Source organism: Mya arenaria, chromosome 4 (assembly GCF_026914265.1).
Source record: "Mya arenaria isolate MELC-2E11 chromosome 4, ASM2691426v1".
Classification (NCBI taxonomy): Eukaryota; Metazoa; Mollusca; class Bivalvia; order Myida; family Myidae; genus Mya; species Mya arenaria.
This window is the reverse complement of record NC_069125.1, coordinates 19,006,180-19,027,912: the sequence shown is the minus strand read 5'-3', so window position 1 is coordinate 19,027,912 and position 21,733 is coordinate 19,006,180. Positions and strand designations below refer to the sequence as shown.

Here is a 21,733-nt window from a genome sequence, read left to right as displayed (position 1 = left end):
TTCTGTTGTTGTACGTGTATTTGCGTGAGACTATCAAAGGCGTTGTACAAGCTGAGCTATCACTATTTCATTTCAAAAATGAGTCATAAAAGTCCTGTCCGAATATACTGCTCAAATGAAAGCCGTTATTTTAAGATAAGCAACCGTCGTTTACAGGGCCATACATCGCTCAACGTTTTATGTAAATATAACCTTATACCAATGTCAATGGACAAACTTCTGACCAGGTTCGAAAGGAATGGGTAGGGAGTAATTATGAAGAATATTAGTACTGCATTTGAAATAATTAAAAATAACCGAATTTCTTCACCACATGACACGTGTTGGGTGTGTTCAAGGGTAGGATAGCTCAACAAGTTTGTATAAAAACATATTGTATATGCCTCTCGAATGTTTAAAATGGTTCCCGTCAACGTTTCGACCGAATAATGAACTAGCCCGTATTAAACCATGACATACCTTGACCATTACAAAACAGTAGTTTTTGAGATCTAAAAAATGTTAGCAAATGTGGAGGGCTAGTGTGTTAACAAGGTTGTTTCAAACAGTTTACCATAGGGGTAAGATACCCTCCATGGCTGTCAGCATGCATGGATGGCCACACAGTTTGTCCTAGCATATTAATCTCCAACATACAGACGGATTATCATGAAACCACACAAGAGAAAATTACCAAGCATAAGTCGAGTAATATTCACAATGGCTGTCCTTCATTTACATATATAATGTGAAGTCTTCTTGTAAAGTTTGGTCCATCATAAACCTTGACAAAAAATCTGAAGACATACACTTTCTGAACATGGACATTCTGACGATGTTTTCAAAACACTTGTAAGACAATTACAGGTTCTTGATTATATCTTTTCAAGTTAGAAAGATATTCAAGAAAAGGATGCAAAAAGTGGATAGAATTCATTTCCTGGTTTCAAAAATGCAAATATCTTTCTAAAAATACCTGCAAACAAGAAAGAAAACCGCATGACATTGTTGATCGGGTAGTCCTGACAATTTTGACACAAAAACAGTCGTTTTGTATAAGGCCATTTCTGTAAAAATGTTAATGCCTTTTTTTAATCTGATAAATTCTTATACCATAATAGTTGCTTAACTCCTTATTACACATACACATGTTGCAACGGATGTATGTATAATGCTTGCTAAATATTGAACCTCAAAACTAAATATAAAATGATTGTTTTTACTTTTGTTTTGGTCCTTCAGCTAACTTTTGAACTGTAGAAGGCCCTTATACCAAATATTAGTCTCATGTATAATTCAGATACATTGATTGAAAAAACAATTCCACATAGACATTTTATGTCTTTATTTAAAATATATATAAGCTAAAATTATGTAAAAGTATATTCATAATGCTGCAATATGGGTAATACTTTAGATACTCTTCATTTTTTTTAACAAATGTACAAGAAAGCACTGTTCACAACGTTTGGTTGAACCAAATGCAATTTTCAAAATTAATGTCTCAATTAACCAAATATTAAAATAATAATGATGAAATACGAATGGAAAGCCTGAAACAAGAACTGGCGCAGGAATGTGACATATGCTCCTAAAAAACATATGTCGAAAACAGTGTATACAGCTTCATACATGTATGTATAACAAATGATTGTTTCATAAAAACAGTTGCAGGTCGAGCGGACAAACATTCAACAGTTGCAGGTCTAGAGGACAATCATTCAACCATTGCAAATCGAGCGGACAAACATTCAACAGTTGCAGGTCTAGCGGACAAACATTCAACAGTTGCAGGTCTAGCGGACAAACATTCAACAGTTGCAGGTCTAGCGGACAAACATTCAACAGTTGCAGGTCTAGCGGACAAACATTCAACAGTTGCAGGTCTAGAGGACAAACATTCAACAGTTGCAGGTCTAGCGGACAAACATTCAACAGTTGCAGGTCTAGCGGACAAACATTCAACAGTTGCAGGTCCAGAGGACAAACATTCAACAGTTGCAGGTCTAGCGGACAATCATTCAACAGTTGCAGGTCCAGAGGACAAACATTCAACAGTTGCAGGTCTAGCGGACAAACATTCAACAGTTGCAGGTCCAGAGGACAAACATTCAACAGTTGCAGGTCTAGCGGACAAACATGCAACAGTTGCAGGTCTAGAGGACAAACAAGGAACAGTTGCAGGTACAGAGGACAATCATTCAACCATTGCAAATCGAGCGGACAACCATTCAACAGTTGCAGGTCAAGTGGACAAACATGCAACAGTTATAGGTCCAGAGGACAAACAAGGAACAGTTGCAGGTACAGAGGACAATCATTCAACAGTTGCAGGTCCAGAGGACAATCATTCAACAGTTGTAGGTACAGAGGACAATCATTCAACAGTTGCAGGTACAGAGGACAATCATTCAACAGTTGCGGGTACAGAGGACAATCATTCAACAGTTGCAGGTCCAGAGGACAATCATGCAACAGTTGCAGGTCGAGAGGTGAAAGCAATATATTTAAATGATGTCAAGTCAAAAGGCATATATAACATATTCCCATTCACCCTTCGATGTGCATGTAAGACCGTTACATAGTTTCTTCTGATTTCACCCACACACAAGGCATGACTGTCTTGTTTCACACTGCCAATAATATGTATGACCATTCATTGTTATTTTATTTGTAATACAACCTTTTATATGTACCATGTTAGAGATACATTAACTCCTTTTAACGTTAATCAAGTAGGCGGAGCTAAAACCATGCAAAAAGCTGTATTAAGTTATATGCAAGCTTCTTAATGAGTAATACAAATACATAATTTCTTCTTTTCCCCAATACAAAATGCATGACTGTAATATGATACAAAATTACTGAAAGTAACATTACTTTTAAACATGACTAGCGCACAGTTGTTATCACATGCTTCTCTCCTATTATCTATATTATTCAAAATACAGCCGTTGTTTCTTTTATTGCAGAAGTTCTGGATTAAGTGAAAAATGTGTTATACAGCTGCTATGTATATGAAATTAAAAACCATTTACCATTCCTGGGTTTAAAACGAGTACTTATCATTATCAAAGCTCCTAGTAGGAATTGAACTCCCAACATTCTGATCTAAAACTATATGATTTTTCTACATGACAGAAAATATTGCATAATATTTCAGGCGACAAATTTTCATGATTATGTTGAGAGGTAATATACATATATATTATAACATATCACATTTTTATCAATTTTAACAATGTATTGTTAATTACATAATTAAAAAAAAACAACGGACTATAGTAAACTATAGTCCAATGTCAGACCAGGCCTATTGAAAATAATAAATTAAGCCGTAAAAGTAGGATAGCATCCAAACCTGATAAAAGTGAGTATAAATGTAAATGCAATTAAATATCCCAACTGCACATGCATGCAAATACACAGCTTCCATTTAACAAGTTTATTTGTGTTCCAAAATAACAGGAAACTTAATATGTCCCTTCAAGAGACCCTAAAGTTGTTTTTTTTCATGGCTGCATGACCAAAGAAGGTTTTGTTTATGCCCTCATGACCCAGATGTTTTATGCCCTTACGGCCAAAGGTAGTTTGTTTATGCCTGCATCAACCAGGATTGTTTTGTTTATGTCTGGATAACCAAAGATGGTTTTGTTTACGCACTTATGACCACAGGTGGTTTTTGTTTATGCCCTTTTGGCTAGAGCTGGTTTTGTTTACACCTGCATGACCAAAGGAAGTTTATCTATGCTCACATGACAAAAGCAGGGTTTTGTTTGTGGATACACTGGTAAAAACAGTTCACATATACAGTAATACAAAATACAGGAAACCCGCAATAATCATGAAGCAAATTAACATTGATAAGTGCTGGGCAAGAAATGCAAAAGCTTGATTGTTGTTTTTTCTTCAGTTGATCAAGGGGCATAACTCATCAATAATTGAAGTAACAGATTTGGGCTATGCAGCACATATCCACATTGTCTCTCTTAACATGTGTACTAAGTTTTAGATAAATATCTCTAGATGTTGAGTGATGGCTAGACACCAATGCTATGACATATCTCTTTTTTTGCTCTTTGGAAAACAGATAAGCAAACTGATTAGCTTAACATTTGAAATTAAAATACTGCATAAAATAAGAAAAAGATGAACTTGAACATGCATATGCATATAAAAATTTAACAAAAAAAAGCACTATGTTTACAACAATAAGTTGCTCATGGATCTTCTAAGGTGTAAGATTGAAGATGGATGTCTACATGGGGAAATCTTTGGGTGTTGAAATACTGAAGTTTGACATCACCTAGAATGCATCATTGAATGTGTAATACTTGTGGTCTACCGCTCTGAAACAAAAATAGAAAAATTTAATGCAATTGGTTTCATGGGTATATAATATACATAGAAATGGGAACAAATGTATGTCACACCAAGTTTTTAACTTTTTGCTACATGGTTCATCCAACACATTTTTTCTATTTTTTTTTTAAACTATTTATTTTGAAGAAAAATAAATAAATAAAAAACACTTTGAAGACAGAATCGTCATCTGCTTAAGCTTAACAATGCAGCGAACCAGTCTGATGACTTTATTTTTTACCCAATCATTTATATATATCCTTTAAGCATTTTCAACAATCATTTCGCATTTTTATAGAACTCATGGGACAGATAAATATTTTCACATTGATGTATGAATTAAATATCAAAAACTTTCACTTTAAATTTGGGAAATACTATTTCAGTAATCTGACAAAATTTGAAAATTGTAGAGTTTTATTTAATTTATTTTCTCTAGTGGGCAGCATTTAAAAAAAAAAAAGCAAAACAACTCTGCCTAAAGGTAAGATAAAGGTAAGATGTATTCTAAAGCAGAAACATTTATAAATATTTGTAAATTTGTTTTCATCTGGTAAATACTTGTGAAATGTTCGCATTAACAGAACTTCTAATCGACAAAGCCCCATTTAGATCAAACTCCCGACCCTCTGATCAGATACACTAACTACTCAGAAACTTTCTAAAGTTAACAGAATTTAAGCTTTTTTTTGATGCACATATTGAAATGTGTGTTGCTGCTTGGTGTTTACAATCAAAATGATAAAACAAACCATTTTTAACAAATCTTATAAACACATGTCATCAACATAAAATCTGAGAACAAGCATCTTTATATTCATCGTTGGTAACCATGATACTTTCTTTCATTAAGCGGTAAAAACACTTCATTTATACCATGGGAAATTTGACTGACAAAATCTGATTTATATGAATATGCATGAGATAGCGGAGACAACTCTTCTTTAAATGAAATTGCATGTTACAATCAAATATGCTTCAATAACTCTATACTGTCAGCTGTCTTCGCAGCTGAGTGGTCTAAGTGTCTGGTTTGAAATTTGCCAAGTGGGAACCAGTTCTATTGGAGCTTTCACCAGAATACTTTTTCTGGAAGGTTCATTAATACATGTGAGATCTGCTGTATTTAAAATTTTGAGATAAGTCTTTCAACTTTACTTTTTATATTTAAATTAAAGAACACATCGTGAAATATTGTAACTTTAACAGTTTACAACGATGTCGCCTATCGTTTACTTTATCAAAGTTGTGAACATTTGGCCCAATGTTGAATAAAATATATTTAACCAACTGAAAACAGGGCAAGTAAAAGCCTACATCAGGTCAACCAGCTGTTTGAAACATAACAGCTAGACCACTTCATACATTATTTCATTTAGCTATAAAATACACTCAAAAGTATGAAATCTACATTTGGTATCAAATATGTGTCAATACTCTTATCAGCATTTGAGTACTGGAGTTTGATTACAGATTACTTGAATCAGCTTCCCACTAAGATAACAGACACAAGTAGAAATGATTGTCTGACCATTATTTAGATCAAGCACACTTTAATCCTTTGCCCTTCAACTTCTTCAAACAGGTATGAAAGGTATTTTCAATAAAACATGTTTACTTCTATAATATAGCCCATAGTAGAACAAGAAGCTTGAGTCACATGATTTCGGTAGCAGACAGACGGACACAACCGCCATATTGACTCCTGCATACATGTTCCCCCTTAAAAAAAATGTTTCACTGGGTTTAAATACAACACAAAATTTTGGATACTTACACTGTTTCAATATTAAGTCTGAAATCTTTATTTAAGGCACGAAGAAGTTCCATTTCCTCCTCTGACAACTCAAAGTCGAATATCTGTAATAATTCAAACAGTTCAGATTTAACAAAAATCAGATTGCATAACGTTATATAAAATAATTTACTTCATTAATACATTACAAGCTTTTAACAATAGGCCGAACAGGCCCTTAAGGGCCTATGCTCTACTGGCATGACATTTTTGGTAATTCATTATCCAAATCATGTAAATACTAGTAATAGGCAATATTCTGGACCCAAATCTAAAGGGGAGCATTCAATGAACCATGTTTAACAAGTGGCAATGTGAGATAAATACTTCAATAAAAGACAAGTTTTTGTACAAGTTGTCTCCATAAGAGTATACTTTTGCTTGGACGGCAGCATTACAAGGGCCAAAATTCAGTCATGCATGGGCAGATTTGGCTGGTTTAAGAAAGAAACTGAGTTCTCATGGATATCTAACTGAGTTCTATTTGACTGAGATACAATCAAAACTAAAGAATGTAAAAGCAATTATTTACGGACAAACGCACAGAAGAAAGCCATGGCATAACAATTCAGCAAGAACACCGTGGAGGGAATACCACTGGCACTCTTCTGACAGTCCAACAATGGGCATAAATTGCTATGCTCGCCTTCCAAGCGGACATAACTTGATAATTATTAAATCAAGAGTCTCTGATAACATGCTTATCAGTTTTCATTTAAATATCTTTAACGTTTTACACATATCAAGTTTCATTTAAATGTCTTGACAGTTTTTTGAGTTATGGCAAAGGTTAAAGATTTTGCTTAATATAGCGACTTTTTTTTCAAAAAAAAGATACGTTTATAATAATAAAATATGAAGTGATTTGAAGTGTTATACGATAAACTTCAACGTTTGACATTTCACATGATTTAACATGATTTAACAATAAGTCCAAAGATATTTGGAGATAGCAATCATTAGATAAAGAAAACAAAATATGTAATTAGTGTTGGTTTGTGACAAAGAGCGAAAGTGATGCAGAACCCAAACGCTTATCTATTGGTTTTCAGTGAAAAGGGAAATAACTCTACAATTATTGAAGCCAGAGTTATGGGACTGGCGGTACATATGAGTATTGTTATTGCCAACATAGGTTTCATTTATCTTGAATTTGTTTTGGGCGGCCCCCAAAAGCGCCGGGAAACAGGTGCCTGTATAGTTGTTTATTTCCTGTTTTGATGAAACCGAAAGTAGACTGCATATCCTCCTGGTTAGCATTTCATTTAAAGCCTGGGAAAATATCTGGTGGTTTCATTTTTTCAAGAAAATGCAGAAAAAAACAAACCATGTCAGGTAAAAAATACGTCTTGGCAGTCAAAATAGGTACATTTTCCTGACGTTAAAAACAACTAAAATAGCCCAAGATATGCTCTAGAATGCACCACAGACGTTCCCCATTTAAAAAAAAATCCGGACACCCCTAGTGTGCGTTGACATTACGATGAGTGTCCCGGAATTGACCCAAGAAATTATCACATGTATGGTTTTGGCCAAAGTGAAAGTTTTGAACAAGGAGGATGCCACCGCTGACGACACAGCCAACAAAGACACAAAGACTATCACATCATTATTCTTTTTTTCATCGAAAAACAAACAAGCTATAAATTCAAAACCATGCTGTATAAACATGCTGTATAAAATACAATTATGCAGTAGGACATAGAACAAAGTTTGCCTTTTTATTTGAATGAAACATCAATAAAAAAACACATAACCAAACCATACCTGGAAGTTTTCTACAACTCTCTCTGGTTTCACACTTTTTGGAACAGCTGATAAGCCACGTTGAATGATGAACCTCAACAATATTTGTGCTGGAGTCTTGTTTTTAGCCTTTGCCAGTTCCACAACCTTCGGCTCTTGTAAACATGACACATATTCTTCACTGAAATATCACCACATTTAATCATTGCATCATCTTCTGCTCTTGCATCATCTTCTGCTCAATATTATTTAGTGTTAAGTAAGTCTTATAGGCAAAGTGCAAGAAAACAAGAAAAACATCATGAAAATCTATGACCAAACCCTTAGAAACCTGTTACCAACTTCTATCACCAAACCCTTAGAAACATGTCGCCAAGTTCTATCACCAAACCCTTAGAAACCTTTCACCAAATTCTGTCCTAATGGTTTAATGGTATTGAAATTTAATGCTAACCCAAGAGGTTGTGTGTTCAATCCAGACTGGTGGCACATTCTCTTCCCACTCAAAAAGGAAACTAGTATTGGCTTCTATCCTATAGCAAATACATATTCAGTCATACTTGCTATCTTCTCAATCAAACTTGAATAAAAAATCAGTATAAGCTAACCTCTTAGTCTTTGGGTCTCCAAACGTTCCAGGTGCTCCGAGCGGTGAATAAGCTATAAGAACTATGTTGTTTTTCTTACAGAAGTCAAACAGTTTATCCTGTTGGAGATGGAGATGACATTCTACCTGTAAATGAAAACAGAATGTGAGTACAGTTAAAATAAGGAGCTGTTAAAAATATTTAAAAAATACCTTTTCAGCAGTTTTATTCAATTTGGTGAGGTAAATATGATTAACATAAGATGAGTTAAAGACTTAGTCAGATTGTTTATGGGTGTGTGCAGTATGAACACTCAGGCATTATCTTGCAAACTCATGTATGTAATGTAGCACAATAGCACTTATCTGGAAATTGGCAATATTGCACCTGAATGTTCATACTACATAAAAGTGTGAACAAGAGTGCCAAGATGGCCCTATATCGCTCACCTGATTGGACAGAGGGTTCTAGAGTTTTGCTCAGATAACACATTGGACACCTCCCGCACATATGCCGCAGTTGAAACAACATTACATCTCGTTTTTGGGCTTATATATAAGTTTAAGTTCTATTACTTGTAACAAAAGAGCACATTGTTACTGTGAATAAGTTCATGATGCTTGAAGTTCATATCTTCAATGATTGTGAAACAATGAAAAAAATACTGAATTTTTTTTTACATATTTTTGATAAAAGGGTCACCTTTGGAACGTTTCTGTGATTTTTTTTTTTTAATCGGGCCAATACTTACCGAAGAGAAGATTTGTAAAGTTTTGTAAATAGACATATAGTGAAAAGTAGCCCCATCCCCTGGCAGCCATGTTTTTTTTACAAATCAACATGGGGTGAAGGAAATCCATAGAGGGTCACCTTAGGGTCATTTCTGTGAAATTATTTTAAAATCGGCTCAGAAGATTCTGAGGAAGATTTTCAAAATTTTCCTTTTAGACATATATAGTGAAAAGTATCCCAGCCACCCAGGCGGCCATGTTTCATACGAATCAACATAGGGATGTTGACAACAGACGATGAACAGACGGATGACAGACAATCACCCTATCACATTAGCTCATGCTGAGCACTTTGATATTGTTATTTGTATCATCAGAATTACCTGATTGGCCTGGGGCCTTATTCTGGCCACATCTAGAATTCGCTGTATCTGAACACTAGAGAAGTTGGAGCATCCTATGTTTCTAACCAGACCTTCATCTACACAGTCCTCAAGTGCCTGAAATAAACAAACAAGAGATGTTTGTCAAACATTATGCCCCCCTGAGCGCCATGTTGTCAAGATTATATTGACAATTGAATGAAATATGCATGGACCGAAATGACAGCTGATTTTTGTCACTTACATTGGATGCCGTTGAGACAGTTTTAAGATTATGTTCAATCAAAGTGTGAGGATAGAGTGTGTTATGACCATGACCTTTGACTATATGACCTCAAAATCCATTAAGAGTCATCAGCTGGTCACCAAACACCTATATGTCAAGTTTGAGGGCCATTTTTTATGAAGTTATCACACAGACAAGCTTTTTTTTGTGGTCACTGTGACCTTGACCTTTGACCCCTAAAATTTAAGGGGTCATCTACAGTTCGGACGCAACTAGTGATGTTCCGATGATCGATTATAATCAAAAATCCATTGGTTGGGCCTGAAATCGGCGACAATCGATAGTATTTAGTTATAATCGACTATCGAAAAAAAATAAAAATATTAGTAAGTGTTCATATGTTATCTTTAACAAAATGGCTGATGAAAGCCACAATGAGCAAGAAAATGAACTATTTTTTTTACAACAACACTTAATAACTTCAATCATAGACATAAGGTATATGCATTATAATGATTAAGAGTTTAATACTGTACATGAATAAAACTACAACTCAGGTACTATCCACAGGGTTCGAATTTAGACTCGCATACTCGCAAAATCATTGGCTAAATTTAGCGCTTTTGCGCACTATATGTAAACCCCATCATCCTTTGAATACATTTCCGCCCAACTGTCAAAATGAATAGACTTCGTTGATCGATATATTTCATGGTCCAAAGTATCCACGCTACATTTACTGTTGCTTTTTTATTTTAAATTTATTATTTTATTTTTTTTAATACTTACAGACTTAATGAAATCTGTAGCGTGCTTATCGAATGGGTATTAAATTACCCAATGGCGAGGGTAAATATACAAAGTGAACAATGTCAAATTATTGGACAGCTTTGTTATCAAAAAGCTGCCAGCATCAGACGAGTCTTTCCATACCCCCCAAATAGAATAAGCCATCAACAAGTTCTAGTAGTCGAGTCACTCAAGATTGATACTTTTTAATATTCATAATATGTCTTAGGTGTTAATTTTTACTTTAATTAGACAATATTATAAGGGAATAAAGCAAATAATAAAATTGCAAGTTGATTTGTCATTTTGCGAGTTGCCTCAAAATGCACTCTCAAATTTTTGCGAGTGCTCCTCAAAGTTAAATTCGAACCCTGATCCAGTATTTTAAAAACTGATTGTACTATTGATAATCGGTTACTTGAGTGGAACCGATCATCGATAGTAAAATTGCAACGGATTCCCAACACTAGACGCAACCTCAAGTCAAGTTTGAGGGCCATGGGTGCAGGCATTGTCGAGTTATCACTCAAACAACATTTTCGTATTAAGATCACTGTGATCTTGACCTTTGACCCGATGACTCCTTAAGTAAACTACTGGTCAGGCCCAGCTTCCATGTCAAGTTTGATGATCATAAATTCATTGTTAACTTTTTTGGGTTAAAGGTTACTGTGAAAACCCCAAAGTAAGTAAGGGGTCATCTACTGATCAGGCCCAACCTTCATATCAAGTTTGAGGACCATAGGTCAAGGAATTGTCGAGTTTGCTTTCAAGGTCACTGTGACCTTGACCCTGACCCCTAAAATCAATAGGGGCCATCTACTGGTCAGGCCCAACCTCCCAGTCTAGTTTGAGGGCCATGGGTGCAGGCATTGTTGAGTTATCACTTGAACAACCTTTTATCAGTCAAGGTCACTGTGACCTTGACCTTTGGCCCAATGACCCCTAAAATCAATAGGGGTCATCTACTGGTCAGGTTCAACCTCAAAGTCAAGTTTGAGGGCCATGGATGCAGGCATTGTCGCGTTATCCCTCGGACAACCTATTACCATTCATGGTCACTGTGACCTTGACCTTTGGCCTGATGACCACCAAAAACAATAGGGGTCATCTACTGGTCAGGCCCAACTTCCATATCAAGTTTGATGACATAGATCTAGGCATTGTTGAGTTATCACTCAGACAAGCTTTAAAATTCTTTTACCATTAAAGGTCACTGTGACCTTGACCTTTGACCCGATGAGCCCTAAAATCAATAGGGGTCATCTACTGGTCCGGCCCAACCTTCATGCCAAGTTTGATGACCATACGTCCAGGAATTGTTGAGTTACCACTTGGACAAGCTTTGGTCTACAGACTGACCGACGGACATGTGCAAAGCAATACAAAATACAATTTTATATGATCAAAGATCTTGTTAAAATTTTTTTTTCCTTTTCCTATGATTAAAACTACAAGTGTAAACATGTTTCATACTCTTTGAACTAGTAAACTTGGCATTTGATATCAGAAAATGTTGCATTCTCTGTGATTCCCATGATCAACAAAAAGAAATAAATTTTATTTGAACTAATTTTGCAACAGAAGTCAATCAAACAATTGAAAATGGTCCAATGTGGACTTACTCTGGTGGGTATATTCTACTTAGGATAACACTCATTTTGTAATTGCTATTTTTTCGGTGGCTTGTTTGTTCTTTCAAGATAGCTGGATAGGTATTGGTACTAAGGTTAGATACTAAACATAAAAACAATTTGGAACTCCTTTAAACAAAACATCTGCAGAGGAGTGACATTGTTCGTCCTAAACATGCTTTATACCTTAAATGCTATTTTTTGACCAACAGAAATGAAACATACTGTTGTTACATAATAAGTATTTTGCCCAAATGCTATACTGTAAAATAAACAATATTCTGTCAACAGAAATGCTACATACTGTTATATAAGCAAATATGCTACGTGTACCTCAGAAATGCTACATACTGTTATATAAGCAAATATGCTACGTGTACCTCAGAAATGCTACATACTGTTATATAAGCAAATATGCTACGTGTACCTCAGAAATGCTACATACTGTTATATAAGCAAATATGCTACGTGTACCACAGAAATGCTACATACTGTTATATAAGCAAATATGCTACGTGTACCACAAAAATGCTACATATTGTTATATAAGCAAATATGCTACGTGTACCTCAGAAATGCTACACACTGTTATATAAGCAAATAAATTTTTTTATGCTACGTGTACCACAAAAATGCTAAATACTGTTATATAAGCAAATATTCTGCCAACAGAAATGCAATATAATGTTATAAAAGCAAGTATTCTGCCTTTCTTCCAATTTACATCTAGACTTTTGAATTTGTGTAGTGTGCCTGTAGTTTTAGCATTGAGAGACTCAGTGATGCAAATTTCAGCATTTGTGCAAGCTTTATATGCATATCTGATATATATGACATGGTTTTGTTTATCCCTCAATGGGTATGTAAGTATTCTATATTATTATAATTGTTATATTTCTAGTATAAAGCATTATGTACAAACCTTCCAAGTGTCAACATAGTCAACATCAGAGAAGATAACTTTCCCATTCTCATCCAAAGGCATAAATTCTTCTCCCTCCTGAAACGGATAAAAGAAAAGAATAACAGTGACGGAAAAAAGAACAACACTATTGCAAATAATTATGCCAGGATGAATAACAATGATGGAAAGTAGAATAACAATGATGGAAAGTAAAATAACAATGATGGAAAGTAGAATAACAATGATGGAATAACAATGATGGAAAGTAGAATAACAGTGATGGAAAGTAGAATGATGGAAAGTAGAATAACAATGATGGAAAGTAAAATGATGGAAAGTAGAATAACAATAATGGTAAGTAGAATAACAATGATGGAAAGTAGAATAACAATGATGGAAAGTAGAATAACAGTGATGGAAAGTAGAATAACAATGATGGTAAGTAGAATAACAATGATGGAAAGTAGAATAACAATGATGGAAAGTAAAATAACAGTGATGGAAAGTAGAATGATGGAAAGTAAAATAACAATGATGGAAAGTAGAATAACAATAATGGAAAGTAGAATAACAATGATGGAAAGTAGAATAACAATAATGGAAAGTAGAATAACAATAATGGAAAGTAGAATAACAATGATGGAAAGTAGAATAACAATAATGGAAAGTAGAATAACAATGATGGAAAGTAGAATAACAATGATGGAAAGTAGAATAACAATAATGGAAAGTAGAATAACAATGATGGAAAGTAGAATAACAATGATGGAAAGTAGAATAACAGTGATGGAAAGTAGAATGATGGAAAGTAGAATAACAATGATGGAAAGTAAAATGATGGAAAGTAGAATAACAATAATGGTAAGTAGAATAACAATGATGGAAAGTAAAATAACAATGATGGAAAGTAGAATAACAATGATGGAATAACAATGATGGAAAGTAGAATAACAGTGATGGAAAGTAGAATAACAATGATGGAAAGTAGAATAACAATGATGGAAAGTAGAATGATAAGTAGAATAACAATGATGGAAAGTAGAATAACAATGATGGAAAGTAGAATGATAAGTAGAATAACAATGATGGAAAGTAGAATAACAATGATGGAAAGTAGAATAACAGTGATGGAAAGTAGAATAACAATGATGGAAAGTAAAATAACAATGATGGAAAGTAGAATAACAATGATGGAATAACAATGATGGAAAGTAGAATAACAATGATGGAAAGTAGAATAACAGTGATGGAAAGTAGAATGATAAGTAGAATAACAATGATGGAAAGTAGAATAACAATACATGAAAGTACAATAACAATAATGGAAAGTACAATAACAATAATGGAAAGTAGAAAAACAATAATGGAAACAATTAAACAAAAAAAGGACCAAAAATGATGGAAAGTAGAATAACAATAATGGAAAGTAGAATAACAATAATGGAAAGTAGAAAAACAATAATGGAAACAATTAAACAAAAAAAAGGACCAAAAATGATGGAAAGTAGAATATTTACCGGTATAATAGAAAACAGAATAACTAAATCTATTTAAATGACAGGTTTTATAATAAATATGGAAAACATGTTTGAAACTAAACATTTTGTTTGTTACTAAAAAGTCAACAATGCATGGGATAGGTTCTGCAGTTGTATAACATGTATTAGACTAGTATTATTTTTCCAGAAAGTGTATGCCTACATGTGATTTTATCTCACCTTATAAGCCATTGGCCAATGTATCAGGTAGAGATCAAGGTACTTCACCCCCAGATCATCAAGTGACTTCTTGAGGCTGGCTCTTACTAAATCTGGTCTATGGCAGGTGTTCCAAAGCTGTGTAAACATCACATATAAGAAACGTAAGTATGATAACATTCAAAAAGTCAAATGTTACTTTATGTTACCGTATATAATTTTGCACTTATTTAATAATCCAAAGAGAAGCAATTAAACATTATCTAATATTCACTTTTTGATTGGAGTGAACATATACGGTACATGTGCCGTTCCAGTGATTCGTTTTGCTGTGAATCGCACGTCCTATGCCCATTATTCATCCATTATCCATCTACATTTGCGCCAGCAAGATGCATAATTAAACTTGACTGTGAAACTGAACACTATGTTAATATATTAATGCCATATAGTTACAGATCAGCACTTGCAAAGTTCAGAAGTGGTGTTGCCCAAATAAGGCTAGAGACCGGTAGATATGAAAGGCTAATTGTTAATGATAGGATCTGTCCAATTTGTAATATTGATATAGAAATGCATGTGCTACTCAACTGTTCAACATATACTGAAATTCGTCAGTTACTGCTTCAAAAAGCTAGTAGTGTTAACACAATGTTTAACTAATATAATGAAACTGAAAAGTTTTGCTTCCTCTTATCTGATGAGAGAATTGTAAAATATACTGCCAAATCCTGCTTAAATATGTTAAAACTTAGAAGGACTATTTTATATTACTAAATTAGAAATTTGTGTGCCATTAATGGATCTTATATCCTTATCTGTTTTATATTCCTTTTCAACTGTACAGGTACTACCTTTTGACTATGGAAATAATACGATACGTAATATGTTTGTCTTTTTTATATATATCCATAAATATAAAATATGTGAGTATGCCTAACATTTTAAGTACTGCTTTAGATTAATCAGAAAATATAAAACAATTCACATATGCAACTTTTATAGACTTTTAGGTAAAAAAAACAGTGTTTGTCTAGTTCTATTTTTTGACATTTTATCAATTAATATGAAACAAACAAACACTTCTTTAAACAGGACAAAGGTCTTCATGTAGATGCACCCACTTTACTGGTAATGAAGAGATCCTCTCTCTGGATTGTTCCCTCCACAATCAGCTTCTTAATGGCGCTGCCAACAGCCCTCTCATTTCTGTAGATGGCTGCACAGTCTAGGTTGCGATATCCAGCCTTCACTGCAGTGTGCACAGCATTGAATACATCATCATCACCCTGTCAAGGAAACACAACAACTATATGAAGGCAAGCGTATAAGTTGTTTTAAAGGTACTAGAAACCAGAAGATACAATTGCAGGAAAGAAATAAAATTGTCAAAAACTTACATAAAATTGATATCATTGTATACAACGCATTGAATCTTACTTACTAATGTATCACATCTCTTAAGACCCTTATGTCTTTTGCATTTTTTGCATATTTTTCCCATTCGCATCTTACTGGGTTATGTTCCATGTGAATAAACAGTAAATTTCAAAATAGCGTCAGAATATGTATCTGCACTAAACACCTAACTTTCACAATCTGAATAAATATATATATATATACTTTAAACTGGGAAACAAATAAATTGTGCAATTTTTTAACGGGTTAACTCAGCTGAGACTGCGACGAAATATTCTTTAAATCATGTTAATTGATGTAAACTTTTTTCAGAAAATACTATCAGAATAAAAGTCCTTTTAGCCATCAAAGATTACAAAATAGGTCATTTTATATCTGGTTTCAGTCAAAATAAACAGCAAGTATAAAATCTCTGTCTGAAAACTTTTAGTCCTTATTTTACTTTTTCTGAATATCTTTCAAAATATAACAAAATAAAATGGGATCACATGGCATCAAAAGTTAACATTGAGGTTAAAGGCCAGTATGAATTAATTGCTAGATTTTTATATCCATATTTTCATAAATGGAGGAAGGGGGTGACATTTTAATTTTGTCATATCCCTACCGGACATAATGTAAATATCAAGACCAATCTCTGCACTTCATTCACCATGGAATAAACAATCAGTGGTATAATGGACAGCAAATGAAGTCTACCAATACAATAAAAAATGTTAAAAGACTCCTGGCATCTTTTTATAAAATATTCTACCAATACAATAAAAAATGTTAAAAGACTCATGGCTTCTTTTTATAAATGAAGTCTACCAATACAATAAAAAATGTTTAAAGACTCATGGCATCTTTTTATAAATGAAGTCTACCAATACAATAAAAAATGTTAAAAGACTCATGGCATCTTTTTATAAATGAAGTCTACCACTTTATACAATGAAAAAATGTTAAAAGACTCATGGCGTTTTTTTATAAATGAAGTCTACCAATACAATAAAAAAATGTTAAAGACTCATGGCGTTTTTTATAAATGAAGTCTACCAATACAATAAAAAATGTTTAAAGACTCATGGCGTTTTTTTATAAATGAAGTCTACCAATACAATAAAAAATGTTAAAAGACTCATGGCATCTTTTTATAAACGAAGTCTACCAATACAATAAAAAATGTTAAAAGACTCATGAATGGCATCTTTTTATAAATGAAGTCTACCAATACAATAAAAAATGTTAAAAGACTCATGGCATCTTTTTATAAATAAAGTCTACCAATACAATGAAAAAATGTCAATGACTCATGGCATTTTTTTATAAATGAAGTCTACCAATACAATAAAAAATGTTTAAAGACTCATGGCGTTTTTTTTATAAATGAAGTCTACCAATACAATAAAAAATGTTTAAAGACTCATGGCGTCTTTTTATAAATGGACTTAATGTTTATGGTGATGACCAATATGGACCATGGGTGATTCTCTCATGTGTTTTCCCCTATATATATTATAAAGTCATGGGATAGAAGGCAAATTTTGCAATTCTCAAAAAAATGACAGATAAAGTAAATTAATGGGTGTTTTATTTATCGAATTACTACCGTAATATAAAGAGAAAATTTACTTTTGAAAAAACGAAATCAACCCAGCATTGAGATATCAATCAAAATAAATATATTACTGCATTAGGACACTCGTTCGCAAAAATCCAAAATATAAAATTACCTCAGTAAATATCACAGTGTGTGTGCAATGCTGTACACAAATACATATCCAGTTCAATAAAGAATCATACGTTTTATCATACCAATTTATCTATTTATTTGTTTATAAACAAAATTCACCACTAAATTTGGCAAAAGTCACCAATTAAGTTTGTTCTTTTTACAGCTGTTTTTTTAATTTTGAGAACAACAGTTGTATTAAGCAATTTCATTGGCTGATGACTGCCCACACAGAAAATGGCAACGTTGACAAATTAAGAGTGCTATGTAAAATCTCTTTGTATTTTGCACTTGTTCAGAATGCAATAGTTAAAATTGTGCATTCAATGTGAATATTTTATGTTATTTTTAGGGATGGCAATGAGTTCCTGAGTATTTGAGTACTCGATCAATCATCCAAGTACCCGAGTACCAAATCACTACTCGAGTACTCGAAGAAATAAATATTTTTTATAAAATTCACTAAATACACAATTTACAGACGTAAGATCTGGTGCGTTTTCCAAGAAAACAATTTACAGTCCCTCAAATCACTGCTGTGTACACAATTGACCCTAATAAAATATTTATATTGACTTTTCTGACATACATATAATGACAGTCTTATTTAAAAATGAAAAAGGCCAATATTATGACCAACGCACAAAGTACATGAACGATACATGTATACATGAACTTGCCTTTCCCGAAAACAAATTCAATACTCGATCAGAAGATTGTCTGAGTACTCAAGTACTAATTTTACTACTCGTTGCCATCCCTAGTTATTTTAATAAATTAATGATCTACATCGTGTGATATTTGTCTTTTGTCGGTCTTCTATCCCATGTCTCTATAATATACATAAATATATATCCCCAACGTACAAAATACCGGTGGTTACCTATTACCGCTGTAATCCGAAAAGTCCGAATATCTAGGTCATGAAGAGCACTTCCGGTATTCTTTGTTTACAATATCTCTACGTATATCTCAATATGAAACTTTCAATAAATATTTAGTTTCTAAGGGTGAAAAACACATTTATTACATCAAAATTCATTGGAAACATATTTTTTGAACTTTTTCTTTTCATATCTGTTACAATGAATGAATAAATTTTGAATAATTCACAAACAAATTTTGACAGAACTTTGGCATCCATCTTGTTGATTACGTCATCTCTGAGCATGTGCTTTTTGGGAGCACTGCTACTTGACTAAACTTCTGACTTTTTAATGTTGAATAAAGATGCCAATATTGAACTCCAGAAATGGTGGTGGGATCCTTTTATAGGGCTTAAATAACATTGTTTTGGTAAAAATGGGGAAAATATAAGCATAATTTATTTATTGTTAACTTTTTTCCATACTTATTTATCTAACTAACTTATCTACATTCTCATGAATGGCACTGTATTGCTATATTTAATTAATGTAAAGAGGTCTATGCTCCTCCAAAAAAAATTTTTTTTTTTTTTTGGCAATATTTTGTTTAATATGCACTTTATTTCTGCAAGGTAAATTATAATTCTATACCCAGACCTGCCAACTTTGCTGGCATAATAATTTTAGCTTACTAACTGGAAGTTTAATGCAGTTGCTTCATTTCCCATGATTCCACCGGAATTTGGTAACTAAAAAATCCAAGATGGGGGCCACGGTCGGTAAACAAAAAGCAACTAGAAATCAATAATTGTGTTCTCTGGTATACAAAACTTATTGTTATTGATGGCAAAATAATTTTTCTTACATATGAGTGAAATTTAACGAAGCTTGCATGTAACCTGGCCAAAATTCCATTGGATAGTTGCTAAATACACCAGTAATTGGTACATCCAGGATATACATGTACATGTGTATAGGGTTTAAAAAAATGGAGAGAAGATGTAGACATTGTGAAAAATGTCGGTCTGACAATGAAGATTTAATCTTTATCAATTATCAAACACCGCTTAAAAGTAAGAATAATTTATTTTGTTAAACAGAAAATCGTGTTTTAATCAATGGCATTGTCAAATAACCATTTGTTTACAAACCCGATGTCATTTTCCGGTAGTGAAGATGTAGTACTGCACTTAGTCAAACAAAATGCAGCATTTGCCTCCATTTCGCAATACATTACCAAATAATGTTTACTACTGTGTATATATCGCGCGATGTTTTGAAACGCTAAAATAATAAAATTTTGTAATGAACATTGAAATCATTTAAATGTCATAGAACTTTCCAAACAATAATCTTATCCTATGGAACATAGTTCCGGGTGTATACCGGGGATAGCAGGGGAAATAGGCTGTGTTTTTTCTCCCAAGTGGTCCCGCAGTGCCAAGTGAATGAGGTGGGATTGTTTTTTTCACGCCAAAAATAGCTTGGAATGGGCCTCACCTAGGATGTCCCCAGGGTGTTGGGGCATTTGGCGACGATTTTACCAGCAGTTTGACACCGCAGGACGGGGATTTTACCAGGAATTGGCACCTGCTGTTGCCTGGACCTTGGGGCCATGGTTACAACTTACTGGTGCATTACATAAGGATTTGCAATGATAAAAAATCGTACAAAAACCTGGACTAGATCAGATGTTAGTTAAACAGTGTTTAGAACTTTAGTTAAGTCAACTAAATGTACTTACTTCTTTTGGTGCATACGTCCCAAGACCCAAAGCTGGCATCTTCAACCCTCCACGCAGAGTAAAATCAAACTTGTTTGCCATGACTTCTAATACTGCATTTGAAGAAAAATCGGTTAGTTGCCCAATTACTGGGTGAAAGGTTTCTCCAAAAGAAACAAGCGATTACTTGAATATTGCAAATAAATGCTTTCCTTAGACACACTGTGTGCAAATGCAATCAAGCTCTGAAGATGTCATCGGCCGTATTAAACGTTATCATAACCGAAAACTAGGTTAGAAAAACTAGAAGACTCACTATCTCTTCGCATGCGTCCTTGACCTCAATATTGCAGAAATGGTTTGAGTTACCCCCCTTCGCAAGAAGGCTACATTAAACTATTACCGTTTAGGTGGTGGGGTATGTTGCTCAACAAAATTTCGACGTCAAAAATGAAATATTTACTTAATGTACTGAAAATTGGTCAGCATTAAGTGCTAAGCTTCCTTTAATCATTTATGCGAAATAAAATACCTTTCCGATGAAGGTTAGTGCAAAAACTGGCTATCTTATAAGGCACCGTAATTTCTTTAATATAAATCCATGGTAAATCGCGTCATAAAATATTTAAATTTCATCGAAAAAACATGTATATTGCTATATTTATATATGCAATGAAACAAGCATAATACATTTTCATTTTGATATTTGCACACAAAAGAACTACTACTACTACTACTACTGCTACTACTACTACTACTACTACTACTACTACTACTGCTACTACTGCTTCTACTGCTGCTACTGCTGCTACTGCTGCTACTGCTGCTGCTGCTGCTGCTGCTACTGCTACTGCTACTGCTACTGCTACTACTACTACTACTACTAATAATAATAATTGGAAAGATATTAAACAATACCATTGCAATCGTACATTGTACTGCGATTTGCAGAAAAATATTTACGTATAAAGTTGTAATGATTTGACAAATAATCACATATATTCTTTTTAAAACACTTCTTTATTCTGTACATGTGTAGCAATTTAACATCCGGAATTAATTTTCAATTGAGAAAATAGGATGATAAAGCCGCGATTGGTTTTGCCGATATAACTAATCTGTTTTTTAGCAATACAGATAGTCCATCGCACCTTCCCGTGCAGTCCAATATCGGCCAA

The 21,733-nt window shown here is 33.6% G+C and overlaps 1 protein-coding gene across 1 annotated transcript; it reads right to left on the bottom strand.

Moving 5' to 3' along the window:
* Window positions 1-1,309: 1,309 nt before the first annotated feature.
* Window positions 1,310-20,908, bottom strand: LOC128232282 (1,5-anhydro-D-fructose reductase-like). The gene is made up of 10 exons (XM_052945760.1): window positions 20,872-20,908; window positions 20,577-20,668; window positions 15,958-16,122; window positions 14,855-14,971; window positions 13,155-13,232; window positions 9,584-9,700; window positions 8,491-8,615; window positions 7,904-8,063; window positions 6,119-6,201; window positions 1,310-4,328 (listed from the first exon to the last, which is right to left on the bottom strand). Exons 1-10 carry the CDS (start codon window positions 20,882-20,884, stop codon window positions 4,286-4,288), a joined length of 993 nt encoding a protein of 330 aa, XP_052801720.1. The 5' UTR covers window positions 20,885-20,908; the 3' UTR covers window positions 1,310-4,285.
* Between the last annotated feature and the right edge of the window lie 825 nt (window positions 20,909-21,733).